A 17,753-nucleotide genomic window follows, 5' to 3' on the forward strand; every position below is an offset into this window, starting at 1 on the left:
TTAAAACTAAATACTTTCAGACCTTTACTCAAGTAGTATTTTACTGGTTCATTCACTTTTACTTGAGTCATTTTCTATTAAGGTATCTTTACTTTTACTCAAAATGACAATAGGCTACTTTTTCTACCACTGTTGGAGTTCAATCTTTCAATTAATTCATGACCCGCTCAATTCTCCGAGTTCTAAGTGACTGCTTGCTAAATTCTTTAGGGCTATCTGACTGAAGGTGACAGACTGGCATTTGAGCTTGGCTGAAGCAGTGTAACTAAAGTAGTGGAGCTGTTTCACAATTGAAGAAATTAAACAAGTGTTTTTGGCCGTCTGCCAATCATGACGTAGTGGTGGTACAGAGAGTAGTGTATATGACCCAGTACATCACTGGGGCCGAGCTCCCTGCCAGGCCCTAAAAATTGTCAAAGACTCCAGCCACCCAAGTCACAGACTGTTATCTCTGCTACCACATGGCAAGCGGTACCGGATCACAAAGTCTGAGACCAAAAGGCTCCTGAAAAGCTTCTACCCCCAAGCCATGAGACTGCTGAACAGTTAATCAAATGGCTACCCGGAATATTTACATTCACCCCCTGTGTTTTACACTGACTATCTTTCACTGACTCTATCCACACTCCTACTCTACTCACACACTCACATACTACACTTACATTCCAACACACACACACATGCATATTGACTCCACACACATGCTCACACAGACAAACTTTCACACTCTTTCACATACCCTGTTGCTACTCTGTTTATTAATCTGTCCTGATTGCCTAGTCACTTTAAACCCAACCCACATGTACATAATACATAAATGACCTCAACTACCTCGTACCCCTGCACATTGAATCGGTACCGGTACTCCTTGCACAGTATTTAGCCTCGTTATTGTTATTTTATTGCGTTACTATTAGCTTTTTTTATTTTGCTAATTTTTCTTCCTTGTAATTAAGAGTTTCACGGTAAAGTCTACACCTGTTGTATTCGGCGCATGTGACAAATAACATTTAATTTGATGTGTATGAAATATAAGAGTCACTCTGCACACTGTTCAGTCCGCTCTACAAGTAGGTTGAGCTGGAGAAATGGTTAAACTCAAACGTAACTCAACTTTCTGTGATCGGAACCCCTTTCTACTTGTTTGTGGTTCTTTTTTATTTTCAATTCTTAGAGTTGTGACTGCTTGTCGAATTATTTAGGGCTATCTGACTGAAGGTGATAGAACCACATTGGAGCTTTGTTGAAGCAGTGTAACTGAAGCAGCTGAGGAGTTTCACAATTGAAGAAATGAAACCAGTGTTTTTGGCCCCCTGTCAAACACGATGTAGCGGTGGTATGAAAGATAAGAGTCACCCTGCACACTACTCAGTTGGCTCCACAAATAGGTTGAGCTGGAGAAATGGTTACACTCAAACTCAACTCTCCCTGATCGCATCTCCTCTCTACTTGTTTGTGGTTCTTTTTTATTTTATTTTAATACCAACTGCTGTCTCAACAGCTGTATCCTACAGGCTATTGTTCATAAGTGTCCATATATTTAATAAAAATGCTACATATCGCCCAGCCTTTATGAAGTCAATATGAACTACTTACTAGAACGTAAACGTTTACGTTAGTCATTTCTGTTTCTTAGATCGCAAATGTCACAGACACGTACTTTATGTTGATAGTATTTTTTGTGACAATTTAAAAACCTATTGGCCCATATCAAATGTTTTTAACAGTTTTAAAGCATAGCTTAATCTATATATAAAAAAACCTTGCCTGAACTCATATCTAATGGTATGACTGATGCAGAAATTATTTTATTGAAGTAGCTGACATATATTTACGTTTTTATTTTTAAAATGTTATCATTTGAAATGAGCTGTTCTGAGTGCTGGCTGATGACTTCAAATGGGTGCTGGCCAGTCAAGTAATGGCGCAGACTGCTGTCCTATCTGTGTTACTGCATGTTACAGATTCCTCCCTTTAGTGAGTTGAACAGTAGGAGTCAGGTTTGGGCGCCCACAGCCTTCAATCGCTTCCCTTCAAAATAAAAATCCAGCTATAACTTTGTTTAAAGTGCTGTGGTTCATGACCTGACCTAGGTCATATGAACTATTATGATAATATTAGACAAATGATAATACATATTAAAATTGAAATATTATGATAATATTAGACAAATTATAATACATATTAAAATTGAAATATTATGATAATATTAGACAAATTATAATACATCATAAAATGGAAAGGCAGCATAAACAGACAATGTGTGTAGGTGGCTTCTCTTTAAATCGTGAACAACTCTAATCAAAAAGTTGAATGAACTCCATTTGAGTGCAATTATTAGTGGTGAACACTGTGTTCAACCACAGGTTCATAATCCCTTAATAGGCTAAATTGTCTAAATAGGCTGTAAACTCAGAGTAAGCAAATATCCCTCATGAACATTGTCTGACCTGCTAGTTTTCAAAGCAGTCCAATGTGTGTGGGTGGCATCTAAGAGTCAGCAAATATCCCTGGGTGGTGTGGTTGGTATCTTTAAATGGTGAAGAACACATTTTCTGCAGCCCAGTCACCATGATAGGCTCGGTGATGTTGTTGCTATTTTTCCTCCTGTTCTTCTTGATCAGGGTCCGCCGACCTAAAAACCTCCCCCCAGAACCCCGTCCCCTGCCCATCCTAGGCAATCTGCTACAGCTGGACCCTGTCAACCCCCTCAAAGACCTGGAAAGGGTAAGAGAACTTTACAAAAAATCCACAAACCTGGAAAAGTTTTGTTTACCCTGGGTTTATTTTTGTGTCATTCACTGTATGTTGTCAGTGATTGGCAGTTAACCCACTGTTCCTAGGCCGTCATTGAAAATAAGAATTTGTTCTTAACTGACTTGCCTGGTTAAATAAAAGTAAAAAAATAAAAATACTTTTGAATAGTTACCAGTAATTTGGTTTTGTTTGAAGTTACCCAAACTGTGTGCAGGAAGATATGGTTTTGTAGCGTCCTTACAGACCTTTAAGCTTGAACAAACAACTATGTTTTTAGAAGACTTTCAACTAAAGCATTTTAGATACTAACTTAAAATGCCATTGTGATTCATGTCAGAGCAGCAACAGCCACTAAACTGTGTTTGATCCAAAATAGGTCAGGCTCCAAAAGGTTTTATCAGGCCTAAATCAACATGCACTGTCTCCGCTTTTGAAACAACCCTCAAAAAGGTTCTTGATGGGGATTTGTTTTGTTACAGACGTTTGTTCATCCATATTAATTTAACCCAGATAGTGAGGAGTGTCAATGATACAATACAATAACTTTTCACAGGAGGTTGGTGGCACCTTAATTGGGGAGGACGGGCTCGTGGTAAATGGCTGGAGCGGAATAGGTGGTATGGTATCAAATTCATCATTCCATTCGCTCTGTTCCAGCCATTATTATGTGATGTCCTCCTCTGGAACTCAGTAGTTGCTTGCTATGGTTTAGTTTCGTCTTCAGATGTGTCTGACTTGTCACACAACTTACTGTTCAGCTTGGGAACTCTCTCTCCCTCTCTCTACCTCTGTGTTTCAGCTGAAGAGGCGCTATGGTAACGTGTTCTGTCTGTACATCGGATCACGACCTGTCGTGGTACTGAATGGCCTTGAGGCGGTTTGTGATGCACTGGTGACATGCACAGCTGAATTTTCAGGACGACCAAACCATCTCATGATCAGCGACATCACAGAATGCACAGGTACTGTGTTTTTAACCCCTAGTGTCCCCTAGGCTGGTCCTGGGTCAGCTTTATAATTTGTGATATAATTGTATTGGTGTAGAAGTAGAGGTGACCTTAAATCAGTTTATATAATGCAGAGCACAAACACACACCTCAAAGCTAATCGCTAAGCTAAGGACCCTGGGACTAAACATCTCCCTTTGCAACTGGATCAGTGACTTCCTGGCGGGCCGCCCCTAGGTGGTAAGAGTAGGCAACAACACATCTGTCATGCTGACTCTCAACATGGGGGCCCCTCAGGGGTGCGTGCTTAGTCCCCTCCTGTACTCCCTGTTCACCCACGACTGCGTGGCCATGCACGACACCACCATGATTAAGTTTGTCGACGACACAACGGTGGTAGGCCTGATCACCGACAACAATGAGACAGCCTACAGGGAGGAGGTCAGAGACCTGGAAGTGTGGTGCCAGGGCAATAACCTCTCCCTCAACGTGAGCAAATCAAAATAGTTGACCGTGGACTACATGAAATGGGGGGCCGAGCACGCCCCCATTTACATCGAAGGGGCTGTAGTGGAGCTGGTTGATAGCTTCAAGTTCCTTGGCGTCCACATCATTAACGAACTATCATGGTCCAAAACACCAAGACAGTCGTGAAGAGGGCACGACAATGCCAATTCCCCCTCACGATACTGAAAACATTTGGCATAGGTCCTCATATCCTCAAAACGTTCTACAGCACACCATCGAGATTATCCTGACTGGTTGCATCACCGCTTGGTATGGCTGCTCGGCATCCGTCCGCAAGGCGCTACAGAGGTTAGTGCGCATGGCCCAGTACATCACTGAGGCCAATCTTCCTGCCATTCAGGACCTCTATATCAGTTGGTGTCAGAGGAAGGCCCTAAAAATTGTCCAAGACTCCAGGCACCCTAGTCATAGCCTGTTCTCTCTGCTACCACACGCAATCGGTACCGGAGTGCCAAGTTGGCTACCTGGACTATTTGCATTGAGCCCATTTTTTTATGCCACTCGCTATTAATTATCTATGCATATAGTCACTTTAACCTTACCTACATGTACATATTACCTCAATATACCTCGACTAACCTGTACCACCGCACATTGACTCGGTACCGGTAACCCGTAGTTATAGTCTCGTTATTGTTATTTTATTATTACTTTATACATTTGTATTTTTAGCAAATATTTTCTTACTTGAAAAAAATTGATTGTTGCAAGTAAGCATTTCACGGTATGACAACTGATACTGTTACGTAACTAGCCCACTAATTTTGCTACACTCGTTATGTGTAGGTGTCCTACGCCTAGCTAAATGGTCTCTAACCTGATTTCATGTGTGCATTGTCTGTGAAAATTAAAATTATGCGGACCAGGTGTTGAATGCATGTGCCCGAGGAGACAGCCGAGTTCAGGGCCAGCTCCGTCTTGACCTCTTGAGTCTGCCCAAGCGGATTATCAGTTGTTGTTCAAGGTGGTGACCAAAATACATATAAGCAAAAATAAACTACCAAAATACATGTCCAAAAATAAAGAGGTTAACTAAAACAAAACAAAGATTAGCAGGCTGAGAAGCTCCGTAGCCACCTCTCTCTCACGGATTGACTATCCCCTTGAATGCCTGCACTGTTGTGCTTGGGACCCGGTTGCTGCTGCCCCCTAGGGATGAGGTGTGGAAGTGGTAGTGTGTACTGTATGTACGAACACTAAACTACTCCCCATATCATAACAATATGTTGCCACTGGTGACCTCAGAACCCTAACATAAAAACCACACCGATCGTGTGTTTCAAAAGAAATGTAAACATACATGTTATTCAATCATTACACCCACACTGCTCGCACGTGTCAACGAGCATCTGTGTAGCTGTCACGTTCTGACCTTAGTTCCTTTGTTTTGTCTTTGTTTTAGTATGGTCAGGGGGTAAGTTGGGGTGGGCAGTCTATGTTCTTTTTTCTATAATTTGGGATTTCTGTGTTTGGCCTGGTATGGTTCTCAATCATAGGCAGCTGTCAATCGTTGTCCCTGATTGAGAATCATACTTAGGTAGCCTGGTTTCACCTTTGAGTTGTGGGTGCTTATTTTCTGTTCTGTGTTTTGATTCACCGTTCAGGACTGTTCGTTTTTGTCATTTTATTGTTTTTGTTCAAGTGTTCAGTATTCGTATTAAATACAATATGGACACCTACCACGCTGCGCATTGGTCTGACATTTCTTACTCCTTGTCTGAGGAGGACGAAGACAAGCGTTACAGTAGCCAGGCGCTGTAATAGAACTTGGTTCTATTTGTGATGCTTGAAGCGCTGCAAGTTCCGCCTCTCCCATCTCCTAATTGTTTTTTAGGAGCATTAACCCACATGGGTGATTGAAAGATGAACTAAGGTCCACACTTCAGTCCTGTTAGTGGTGGTAATGCACCTTAAAGCTGGTTGCCAACTGCCATATAAAGTCCAAAGAAAGGGAAGAAGATTGAAGAAGGAGAGATTACTAGAAACAAACTCGGGTTAAACTTTTTATCTGTGGATTAATTGTCGGAGTAGTGGACCTTGTGCATTTCAGGTCAAATAACAACCAAATGATTATATCCAAGGACAAATTAACTAGCAACAGCAAGCTAGTTAGCTAAATTGCCATAAATGTTCAATGCTTTTCGACCTGTCCCCAAATTAATGTCGTTGGTTCAGAGTTTGTTTTGATATTTCAACTTGCGTGTCCTGATCGCGTCTGGTATGGGTGGAGAAAATCAACATGCGGGTGATGGAGCATATGGACCCATGGGCCAGAGGGAGTGATGTCATGATGGGTACAGAATGTAGGCTATACCTGAGATCATCTGTAAAACCTCTCAATTTCTTAGTCATATGAGTACACCGCCTTCTCCAGTTTTCACCCTAACTATAATTTCCTCTTCGGTTCCAGGGCACGATGGTGATCCCTAACCTGTCCTCTGTGCTCCATGAAGAGGGCCAGTGGAAGTTCCCTCAGGAGTTCAGCCCTGACAACTTCCTCAACGAGGACGGCGAGTTTGTGAAACCAGAGGCCTTTCTGCCATTCTCAGCAGGTACAGAGAGAGAGGTAGAGCTAGAGGGAGATAGAGAGGATGCATAGAGACTGAACAAGAGTTCATGTTGATATAAGATATATAAGAGTGTGGACGGTGCATTCGGAAAGTATTCAGACCCCTTGTTTTTTTCCCACATTTTGTTACGTTACAGCCTTATTCTAAAATGTGTTAAAAAGTTTTTTTTCCCCTCATCAATCTACACACAATACCCCACAATGAAAAAGCAAAAACATGTTTTTAGAAATGTTTGCAAATGTTGTAAAAATAAAAAACTGAAATAATCCATTTACATAAGTATTCAGACCCTTTACTCAGTACTTTGTCGAAGCACCTTTGGCAGCGATGACAGCCTCGAGTCTAATTGGGTATGACGCTACAAGCTTGGCACACCTGTATTTGGGGAGTTTATCCCATTCCTCTCTGCGGATCCTCTCAAGCTCTGTTAGGTTGGATGGGGAGCATTGCTGCACAGCTATTTTCAGGTCTCTCCAGAGAAGTTTTATAGGGTTCAAGTCTGAGCTCTGGCTGGGCCACTCAAGGATATTCAGAGGCTTGTCCCAAAGCCACTCCTAGGTTGTCTTGGCCGTGTGCTTAGGGTCGTTGTCCTGTTGGAAGATTAACCTTCGCCCCCATTCTGAGGTCCTGAGTGCTCTGGAGCAGGTTTTCATCAAGGATCGCTCTCTACTTTGCTCTTTTCCTCGATCCTGACTAGTCAAAAATGACTGGAAAAAAATTATGCTGCCACCACAATGCTTCTCCGTAGGGATGGTGCTAGGATTTCTCCAGATGTGATGCTTGGCATTCAAGCCAAAGAGTTCAATATTGGTTTCATCAGACTGGTCAGACTGGTCTGAGAGTCTTTAGATGCCTTTTGGAAAACTCCAAGCGGGCTGTCATGTGCCTTTTACTGAGGAGTAGTTTCTGTCGGGCCACTCTACCATAAAAGCCTGGTGGAGTGCTGCAGAGATGGTTGTCCTTCTGGAAGTTTCTCCCATCTCCACAGAGGAACTCTAGAGCTCTGTCAGAGTGACCATCGGCTTCTTGGCCACCTCCCTGACCAACGTCCTTCGCCGATTGCTCGGTTTGGCCTGGCGGCCAGCTCTGGGAAGAGTTTTGGTGATTTCAAACATCTTCCATTTAAGAATGATGGAGGCCACTGTATTATTGGTGACCTTCAACGCTGCAGAAATGTTTTGGTGCCCTTCCCCAGATCTGTTCCTCAACACAATCCTGTCTCGGAGCTCTACGGATGTCACGTTCGTCATAGTGAGGAGACCAAGGCGCAGCGTAATTTGAATATATTCTTCTTTATTTAAACGAAGAACACTAAACAAAAAACATAAATAACAAAACGAACGTGACGCTATAAACACGCGTGCTGACATGCACCTACACATAGACAATAACCCACAAAACCAAAATGGAAAATGGCAAACTAAATAGGATCCCCAATCAGAGACAATGATAAACAGCTGCCTCTGATTGGGAACCAATTCAGGCCACCATAGACCTACATTTACCTAGACAAACCAAAACCCCATAGATATACAAAAAACCCTGGACAAGACAAAAACACACATACCACCCTCGTCACACCCTGACCTAACCAAAACAATAAAGAAAACAAAGATAACTCAGGTCAGGGCGTAACAACGGACAATTCCTTCAACCTCATGGATTGGTTTTTGCTCTGACCAGCACTTTCAGGTGTGGGACGTTATATAGACAGGTGTTTGCCTTTTCCAAATCATGTCCAATCAATTGAATTTACCACAGGTGGACTCAAATCAAGCTGTAGAAACATCTCAAGGATGATCAATGGAAACAGGATGCACCTGAGCTCAATTTCGAGACTCATAGCAAAGGGTCTGAATACTTATGTAAATAAGGTATTTCTGTTTTTTTATGTTTATTAAATTAGCAAACATTTCGAAAAGCCTGTTTTCGCTTTGTCACTCTGGGCTATTGTGTATAGATTGCTGAGAATGTTTTTTTTTAGAATAAGGCTGTAATGTAACAAAATGTGGGAAAAGTCAAGGGGCCTGAATACTTTCCGAAGGCACTGTACATGTAGAAACGGCTTGTCCACCATGTTTACTACAGCATGTGTATGAAGGTGTCGTCAACATAAATAACTGTGTTTGTGTTCCACAGGCTCTCGTGTATGCCTGGGAGAAGGGTTAGCGCGCACGGAGCTCCTTCTGATACTGGTAACCTTGCTTCGACATGTCCAATTTGTCTCGCCTGAACAAGAAGGTGCGCCTGACTTCCGCCAGATTTTTGGCATTGCACAGGCGCAAAAATCCTACCGCCTGGGAGTGCGTCTGAGAAGCAGCCATTGATGGTGAACTACCGACAATTTTCACTGAGCGGCAATATCACTAAAGCAGCACATTAAATAATGCTATACCCTCCATTGAGTGCCTTATAGTTTTTAATAACACATTTTGTGATCTGTGATGGACAGTCGAAATCAAATGACCTCTTTTCATGCTAAATAAATTAACCTCCTCAACAGGTAAACATCACATAACATGTAAAATGAGGTGAATGAATGCAGCCAGTCCAGAAATAAATTGGATAGTGATTTTTGTGTTTCCTCTTCTCCCAACCATGACTCTTCAAACCACATTCCATACAGACACAGTAAACAGACCCAGACACGATGCAAACATTTCGAATGAAACTAGAGAATATAATTAAATGTAAAAATCCTAAAAACAATACTCAAACAAAAGAACCATGTAAGTATTTTTATTTCTTTATTTTATTAATTGTAAAATAAAATGCTAATAGCCCTCTGAACATACAGAATATTAGTTGACTAGAAACAGTGTATACAACGGTGTGTAAAAGTCATTTTTAAGGGCTAGATCAAACCCAATGAATAAATGTTCGTTTTTTTCAAAGCACAAGTACAGTAGCTATTCACGTTTTATTTTTGATATTAAGCTTTATTTAACCGGAGTCACATTGAGATAAAACTCTTCTACAAATCAAACGTTATTAGTCACATGCGCCGAATACAACAGGTGTAGTAGACCTTTCAGTGAAATGCTTACTTACGAGCCCCTAACCAACAATGCAGTTTTAAAAATACGGATGAGAATAAGAAATAAAAGTAACTTAACATAATTAAAGAGCAGCAGCAAAATAACAATAGGCAGACTATATACAGGCCAGGTACAGAGTCAGTGTGCGAGGGCACGGGTTATTTGAGGTAATATGTAGAAGATAAATAAAAATGTGTTCTTAACTAACTTGCCTAGTTAAATAAAGGTAAAAATAAATAATATTTAAAAAAAAGAGAGCTTGGCATAAATTTACAAATAAAACCCAATACATAAATAAAACACAACAGCACTACAAAACCCACTATAATTAAATACATAATACACAACATTACATATAGAAGAAAAGCAATCGAATTCTGTAACATAAAAGTCTCCAATCAATAATTTAAAATTCCTGAAAGGCAACAGAACATCTAATTGCATAGAAGTTTTCAATGTGTTTCAAAAGACAACTTGGCATCAAGCCAGATACCCAAATACTTATAGTGAGAAACTTTCTCATTTTGGGCTCCATTTGGAGTGAAAATACGCAAGTCCTCAGGGTCAACATTATGGGCTGGCTGTGAAATACATTATGTACATGTATGCGCGAATTGAATGTGAGATTGGGCTGCGCTTAGAGAAGTGCTTCCATAAACCAATTATTGTATTAGTTCTACCGTCAACTTTAATCACCTTATCCCAGTGTTAATCAGCCCACACATACTAGAGACAACAACCCTGTTGACAATACCCAATCCATCCATTTGTCGGTGTGTATCGGAAGAATAATCATCCTTTACGTTTTTATATTGAGATTCATTTTTAATGTAAAAGGGTAACAGCAATTATTTTATGATCGTATATGCCTATTCCAAAAGAGAACCTAAGCCGGTTTTTAATTATATAATCCTTTATCCTAGCCCTATAATACATATTCAGATGTATTAGGTGATATCTTAAAAGCTAATCATTCCGATTCACATCGGCGAACAAGGGCCGCAATATATAACGGCTTTTAAGTCATAATATACCCGACCTTTACAATTAGAACATATCGTATTAAACAAAAAAAAACGACCTTGGTTTTTCTAATGTACAATCTTCAAATTAAAAACATTTAAAAAATCATAGTAGCCTCTCTGTAGTGCCTTTTAGGGAGTCCACTGTAGTTTTCAATATTTTATTTTCCGCTCGTATTTCTTCCATCCTTTTGACTGTGATCCAGTCCTGTTTTTAAGGCCTCAACCTCCCCCAGTAGCCCAGGCAATAGATCACGTTTTTTGAACTGCTCATTCATGCTTGTAAGCATTGCTCTATCTTCTGGAGACATAGTTATAAAAACGTCCCCCTCCAATGTTACGTTTGGAATTTTAGACGGCGGCTTTCCTCCCGTTTCACTCGCAGAACTCAAAGAAAGGTCTTGTCTGGTTCGCTTCGATGTATCCGTTTCTTTCTCGAGCATTTCAAAACGATGATCAATAAATCGTTCCAGATTCTCTATATTATCCAGAATGTTTGTATCGTAGTTATCAGCTAATTCTATTTTTTGTGTGATTAATTCATGGGACAAGCCTTGCCATACCACGCTGTCACGTCATCACCTCTACTAGTCCATTTTTGGCAAAAGGCTGCGAACGTTTAGGTGCATGAATTTCTAACCTTTTTAGGGGTTTGAAATCACCTGGGGTGTCAATAAAAGCCGTATCATTACCTGCCAATCTATTATTCATAACCACAGGCTGCATAGCAATGGGAATTACATTGTCAAAATTGACCCCAATCCTCCCTACATATTGTTTATCTATCACTGCTTGCTGGGGGCGTTGAGACGTAATAGTGATTACCCGTGACAGCAGCGGCTTCACTTTACATTACACCTTTGTAAAAGTGTCAATTTCTTAGAGCTGCCTTGTAGTGATTAGATAGTGTCCACGCGCCAAGGTGATTTCGGTGACTTCCATCATCCCTGAAAAATATTTTGTTGTTGCCAAAAGGTATCAGACATTCATGGAGTGCTAGCAGTCTGCTGAATCTGCCACTTCTATGACCCAGTGGAGGAAGGCCAGAGATGAACGGACACTCAGTCTATCAGCTTGGTCTATAAAGGTCTATAAAATATTTTTTTATGATGCTCTGATCTGGCCAACTAAATGTAATTTGATCTTAACATACATAAGGTAGGCCGTCATTGTAAATAAAAATGTGTTCTTAACTGACTTGCCTAGTTAAATAAAGGTTAAATTAAAAAATATATACAAAAAATAAGACAATACTTGTGCATAAGTGAGAGTACTTTTACATGATTTATCCAATCGTTTTACACTACCAAGTTATCAAGAAACATACAATGTTACAAGTCATCCTCAATGTTTTACAAAATAAAATGCATTATTATTCCCATATAATTATTACAGAGAATCAGACAAATTATGCTACCCTCTGCATATTAGCTATATCTGGAAATGTACACATTTTGTGCTGTTGTAGGAAGCAATCACTCCCCTATTGCTGACTACAAATGATCTATAACTGGGCTTACAACTCACTAACTAGCAAAGGATATGAGCAAAATGTGCACACTTGGCTACATACAGCTCTCGCTTTGATCTCAAAACAAGTGCACCTACTCACGACCGCTCATGCTGTAAACACAGTCCAGCTCAAAGTAAATGGCACAGATCCATATATGGCACTGCTCTATTTGCAAAATAGGTCTACTGCAGGTCTGATTGGTTATGCCGCACCGGTCTGTGTAGAGAATGGGTTGAGTCCTGCTTGTCAATGCAATGGAATCCTACTCCGATGCGTTCTGCCTACAACAAAATCAGGTGCATAGTTAGTTTTGTATACTAAGTCTTGCATCGTTCGTTTTGTTTCTGTATGTTGCATTGAAAGTGGCTAATATTGTGTTGATTCAATCACAATTGCCACAGTAAAGGGAAACATTGATAGTGTTAACTAACAAGGAAAACTCTAGAAAGTTCAGTGAAGTTCAATCTTGTGCTTCTCTCCATGGGCTGATATTTCTTCTGTGCGGCAGTCCTGAGGGATCTGCGTGGCAGTCTCAGGGCTATTGCGCACCCACGTGCAGCTTAGCGGGAACATTGGTCATCATGATAAACAATAGGAGGCCTAGAAGGCTCAGTCTTTTCTTCTTTCTTCGTGGAGCAGATGAAGTTCAACCTGTCCTCACAGTCCCAGGTTCCCCAGTGCTCTCCCATTTTGGCCAGAGTCCCACAGCGGATGTGTTGGGCGGGGCAGTGGGGCAGCTTCCCCCAGTACATGCCTGGTACTCCAGGGGGTTCCTGCTCACCCACAGCTACTCGCCAACCAGGAAGAGCAGACCCATCCACACGTGGTCCGTCTGGGCTTCTGAGATCTGCTGTTGGGTTTGGAGTTGCTCTGTCTTAGAGAGCAGGCTGGAGAGGTTACTGTGGTGCTGCCTGCAGTACTCAAATCAAATCAAAGTTTATTTGTCACATGCGCCGAATACAACAGGTGTAGGTAGACCTTACAGTGAAATGCTTACTTACAGGCTCTAACCAATAGTGCAAAAAATTTATTAGGTGAACAATAGGTAGGTAAAGAAATAAAACAACAGTAAAAAGACAGGCTATATACAGTAGCGAGGATATAAAAGTAGCGAGGCTACATACAGACACCGGTTAGTGAGGCTGATTGAGGTAGTATGTACATGTAGATATGGTTAAAGTGACTATGCATATATGATGAACAGAGAGTAGCAGTAGTGTAAAAGAGGGGTTGGCGGGTGGTGGGTGGGACACAATGCAGATAACCCGGTTAGCCAATGTGGGGGAGCACTGTTTGGTCGGCCCAATTGAGGTAGTATGTACATTAATGTATAGTTAAAGTGAATATGCATATATGATAAACAGAGAGTAGCAGCAGTGTAAAAAGAGAGGTTGGGGTGGCACACAATGCAAATAGTCCGGGTAGCAATTTGATGACCTGTTCAGGAGTCTTATGGCTTGGGGGTAAAAACTGTTGAGAAGCCTTTTTGTCCTAGACTTGGCACTCCGGTACCACTTGCCATGCCGTAATAGAGAGAACAGTCTATGACTGGGGTGGCTGGGGTCTATGACAATTTTTAGGGCCGTCCTCTGACACCGCCTGGTGTAGAGGTCCTGGATGGCAGGCAGCTTAGCCCCAGTGATGTACTGGGCCGGACACACTACCCTCTGTAGTGCCTTGCGTTCAGAGGCCGAGCAATTGCTGCACCAGGCAGTGATGCAACCAGTCAGAATGCTCTCGATGTTGCAGCTGTAGAACCTTTTGAGGATCTCAGGACCCATGCCAAATCTTTTTAGAGCCTTCTTCTCCTTTACCAGGACCAGATCACTGTCACGCTTCTCCTTATATCAGAAGAAAGGGTGTACTTCAGCATAGTTCTCACATAGCCTTGCAAATTTTGCATTACAACACAGTTATTTTTGCCCCCATCTGGTTGCTGAGGAGCCTACATTTTAAAGAGTAAACTTTCCCCTCCAGACAACTTCCACTCTGTAGTCAAGTCATCTCTGTATATGCCAATCCAGGTATAGGTGCCATATTTGCCCCCTACGGATTCAAGCTCATTATCATATAGCTTTTTGATTGAGGCCAGGTCAGTGTCATGCTCTTTGCAGTACTTCTAAGCCTGCTGCTAGATCATTTCTTGTTTCACATAGATGTATTCCTTCTCCAGACTGGAAACCACTGCAAACAGAGCAGTAATGAGGAGCCCAGTGAAGCTGGTCTTCCTCTGTACGATGCCCCAGTGCTCAGTCCCGGTGGATGGAATCTCAGGCCTTTGCTGCTTCTGTCTATCATGTACCTGACATCAAGTACGTGTGCACACCCACAAATCAGTTGGCTCAGTGCCTGTGCCCGTACAGCCCACCAATCAGAGAGGTCTCTCAGTACCTGTGCCTGTTCAGCCCACCAATGAGGAAGCTTTATTTTGTGATCTATGAAAGATAGCTGAAGCCAAATGACCTCTTTTCCTGCTAAACAAATGAAGCTCCTGAAAAGGTAAACATCACATAACCTGTCAAGTTCACAAGGAGAAGCTCAGACTCCACCCACATTGTCTTTGTAGGTCCTATTAGTAAAATTACAGAGCTCAGCACATTTTAATTTAGTCTCTACCACCTTCTTCATGTGGTCCAAGAACATTGTTTACACAATAAAGGTAATATAAGGATTCATAAAATCACCAGGAATTAGCATACAGATGATTTGGAAAATAGAGCTGTTTTAACATAGGTGTAAGAGGGTCCAGCCTGGTCTCATAGAATAGCATAGTACATGTAAATCCAGGACATTCAAATTAGTATGATATGTTAAGTTTGGTATTGTTGCATAAGACAGAAGGTTACTTTGGTTGGGGTGAATCAGTGGGCATATAACCCCAAAGGTTGTGGGCTCGAATCTCATCACGGACAACATTAGCATTTTAGCTAATTAGCAACTTGTCATCTACGTATTACTTTTAAGCTATGTTTCCACTACTTAGCATGTTAGCTAACCCTTCCCCTAATCCTAACCTCAACCCTTTAACCTAACTCATAACTTTAACCTTAACCCTAACCTCTAACTCCTAGCCTAGCTAACATTTGCCAGCTAGCTAACGTTAGTCACAACAAATTGCAATTCATAACATATCATTACAAATTGTAATTTGTAACACACAGTATCATACAAAATGGATGATGAACATCCACAAATGAATGAATACATACCATACGAAACATAACATATCATACTAAATGAAGTGTCTTACATTTACATAAAGAATAATATGAAATGCTTTGAGACCAGGTTGCAGCCAGCGAGGGTTGGACCAATACCACATTTCACAGATCTAGGCAAAACACATTTTGGCTTTGTGGTCTCCAATGGTTTTGAGACTGAGACCACAATTGACTCCATCGTTGATAACAATTGTGATTTACAATATTTGCCAAGGACCAATGTACCATTTTCATTATCTTGAGTGTACTGTCCCCTAGTGGCGATTAAATTTCATAGCAGATCTTTGTTCTCATTTGGAGCACATGGCCTCCTAAACCTAAAGAAAAAAAGGGTCAGCCTTACCCATCCTGCCTTCCCCTAAATCAAAACCTGATATTACGTCCATATAGTCCAAAGTTCCATATTGCCTAAATAGAAAAAGGATAAGTTCATCACAACCATTCTGCATTAGCATAAATCCAACCTTATTTTAAGTCCACGGTTCCATAATGCATGAATAAAAACAAAAAAAGTTGTTCATGCAAAAAAATTGTTTTTGTAAAAAAAATCAATTAATCCATATTTGTACTGTTTAATGTGGTGCAAATATGTATCGGGGACTACTTCAAAGCTATCACTCACAGCCACGTTGTAATATTCGAGTCCTTGAACATGTTTGATTATTTACATATAATTTATCGAGCACAAGATGAACATTCTGCTTTTCTGCTTGGAGCCTTTGAAAGTGGGGTACAGGGCACGTCGTCTCTCCACTATTTCACAAGGAAATTGTTCATTAATAGAGAATGGGGGGTGTTCTTCAAATTCCCTACCCTGTTGTAACAAGGCCATTTTCATTTTGTAGTGGGTAAGCATAGCTACGATCGGACGGGGCCTTCGCTCTACTCTGCCACCAAAACGGTGAGCTCTTTAAGTCAATTGTTTCCACCTGTTCGTCCGTCATTTTGAGATTACATTTCATGAACACTTGTTCACTTTGAAAATGCATCCTTAAATCATCCCTACCTTGAAATAAGCCATGATCTGACATGACTGGATTGGTGAAAGATATTTGGTGGAATCCTTGCCTTCACCCGTCCAACCAGTGATTATTTCAAGAGGGGAGGATGGATGGATCATAGAGTATATATCTATCTCTATCTCTATGGGAAGGATGCCCTCTTCAAGTATTCAAACAGGTCCCTTGTCTCTCCAGCACCCTCTGTTTTGAAGGTCTCCCCAGTGTGCTATGTGTTCTGCAGGCACACTGATAGAGAGGCTGGTGCTATCCTGTTTCTCATTATATATTCCTTTAGCCAACTGAACCCCACAGTGCTGACTGACTGCTGTTTCCCTACAGCATCAATAATACAAGAGGAAGTTATTGTTCCACCACAGGCCACAGTGACACAGAATTAAAGGGCCAGGGGGGCAGGGAGGGATCCTTTCACTTGCCCCACTCAGGTTACGGGGCCTGCAGACAGCAGTCTGATACCAGGGAGCCTGCCACTGTGGCCCAGTACAGGGCCTGATTGTGTGGCTGCAGTGACGGGAGGATGGATGTGTCTGCTGTGACAGCCCACAGAGAGGCGCTGGCTTGGCCATCTGGATAAACCTATACTCCACAGACCCAGAGTAACACAGGATGAGCCCTAGCTGAGAGACAGCTCAAAAGAGAATTAGTCAGTGGGAGACGTGGGACAGCTAGAGAATGGGAGAGATAACCTGGGTGTGATTAATACCATCCAGATTTTCACCCTGTTTGGGCGTCAAGGTGACAGTCCTGACCCTGGGATTGTTTCAAAACAACATTGAAATCAACATATTAGATGCAAAGAACTATTGAAATATAGCAAAACAAGTTTGTTTTATTCTTTCCTAAAGTGGGTTGTTTCACATATCATGGGGAAATCTAAACCTTTTATAGTAAATGCCCTGATAGAAGGGACCACCTCTACAGTATGACATAGTCATAGAGGTTTGTTAAAGTTGATTTTTGTTTATACACATGCAAACGTAGCGTCGTACAGACAACACTTAATCCATTGTCCTGTCCTCCATTGTGTTAAACTCACCTTAGAAAACAGTCAGCTGGCACAAGATAGGGGGATACCACTGAAATATGAGGCTAAACTATGGTCCTAATTCATCCAACTGGATCTCAGGGTCTGGGTGAG

At 41.5% G+C, this 17,753-nt stretch overlaps 1 protein-coding gene across 2 annotated transcripts; it reads left to right on the forward strand.

The window, feature by feature from the left end:
- Positions 1 to 2,488: 2,488 nt before the first annotated feature.
- On the forward strand, positions 2,489 to 9,200 carry LOC110506235 (cytochrome P450 2D9). Of its 2 annotated transcripts, XM_090222407.1 has the most exons (5): positions 2,560 to 2,727; positions 3,311 to 3,374; positions 3,557 to 3,719; positions 6,643 to 6,784; positions 8,942 to 9,200. In XM_090222407.1, exons 4-5 carry the CDS (start codon positions 6,649 to 6,651, stop codon positions 9,127 to 9,129), a joined length of 324 nt encoding a protein of 107 aa, XP_090078533.1. In that variant the 5' UTR covers positions 2,560 to 2,727; positions 3,311 to 3,374; positions 3,557 to 3,719; positions 6,643 to 6,648; the 3' UTR covers positions 9,130 to 9,200. The 2 variants fall into 2 exon arrangements, 1 of the variants encoding a protein (XP_090078533.1); XR_016492279.1 differs by lacking the exon at positions 3,311 to 3,374 and having other exon boundaries at positions 2,489 to 2,727.
- Positions 9,201 to 17,753: the final 8,553 nt, after the last annotated feature.

This window comes from Oncorhynchus mykiss, chromosome 26 (assembly GCF_057628025.1).
Source record: "Oncorhynchus mykiss isolate SJ-2025 chromosome 26, ASM5762802v1, whole genome shotgun sequence".
NCBI classification, from domain to species: Eukaryota; Metazoa; Chordata; class Actinopteri; order Salmoniformes; family Salmonidae; genus Oncorhynchus; species Oncorhynchus mykiss.

Coding starts and splice junctions, on each gene's coding strand:
- LOC110506235 (XM_090222407.1), top strand. CDS start 6,649: ATGGTGATCCCTAACCTGTCCTCTGTGCTCCATGAAGAGGGCCAGTGG. Junction 6,785..8,941: donor CTTTCTGCCATTCTCAGCAG/GTACAGAGAGAG, acceptor TGTGTTCCACAG/GCTCTCGTGTATGCCTGGGA.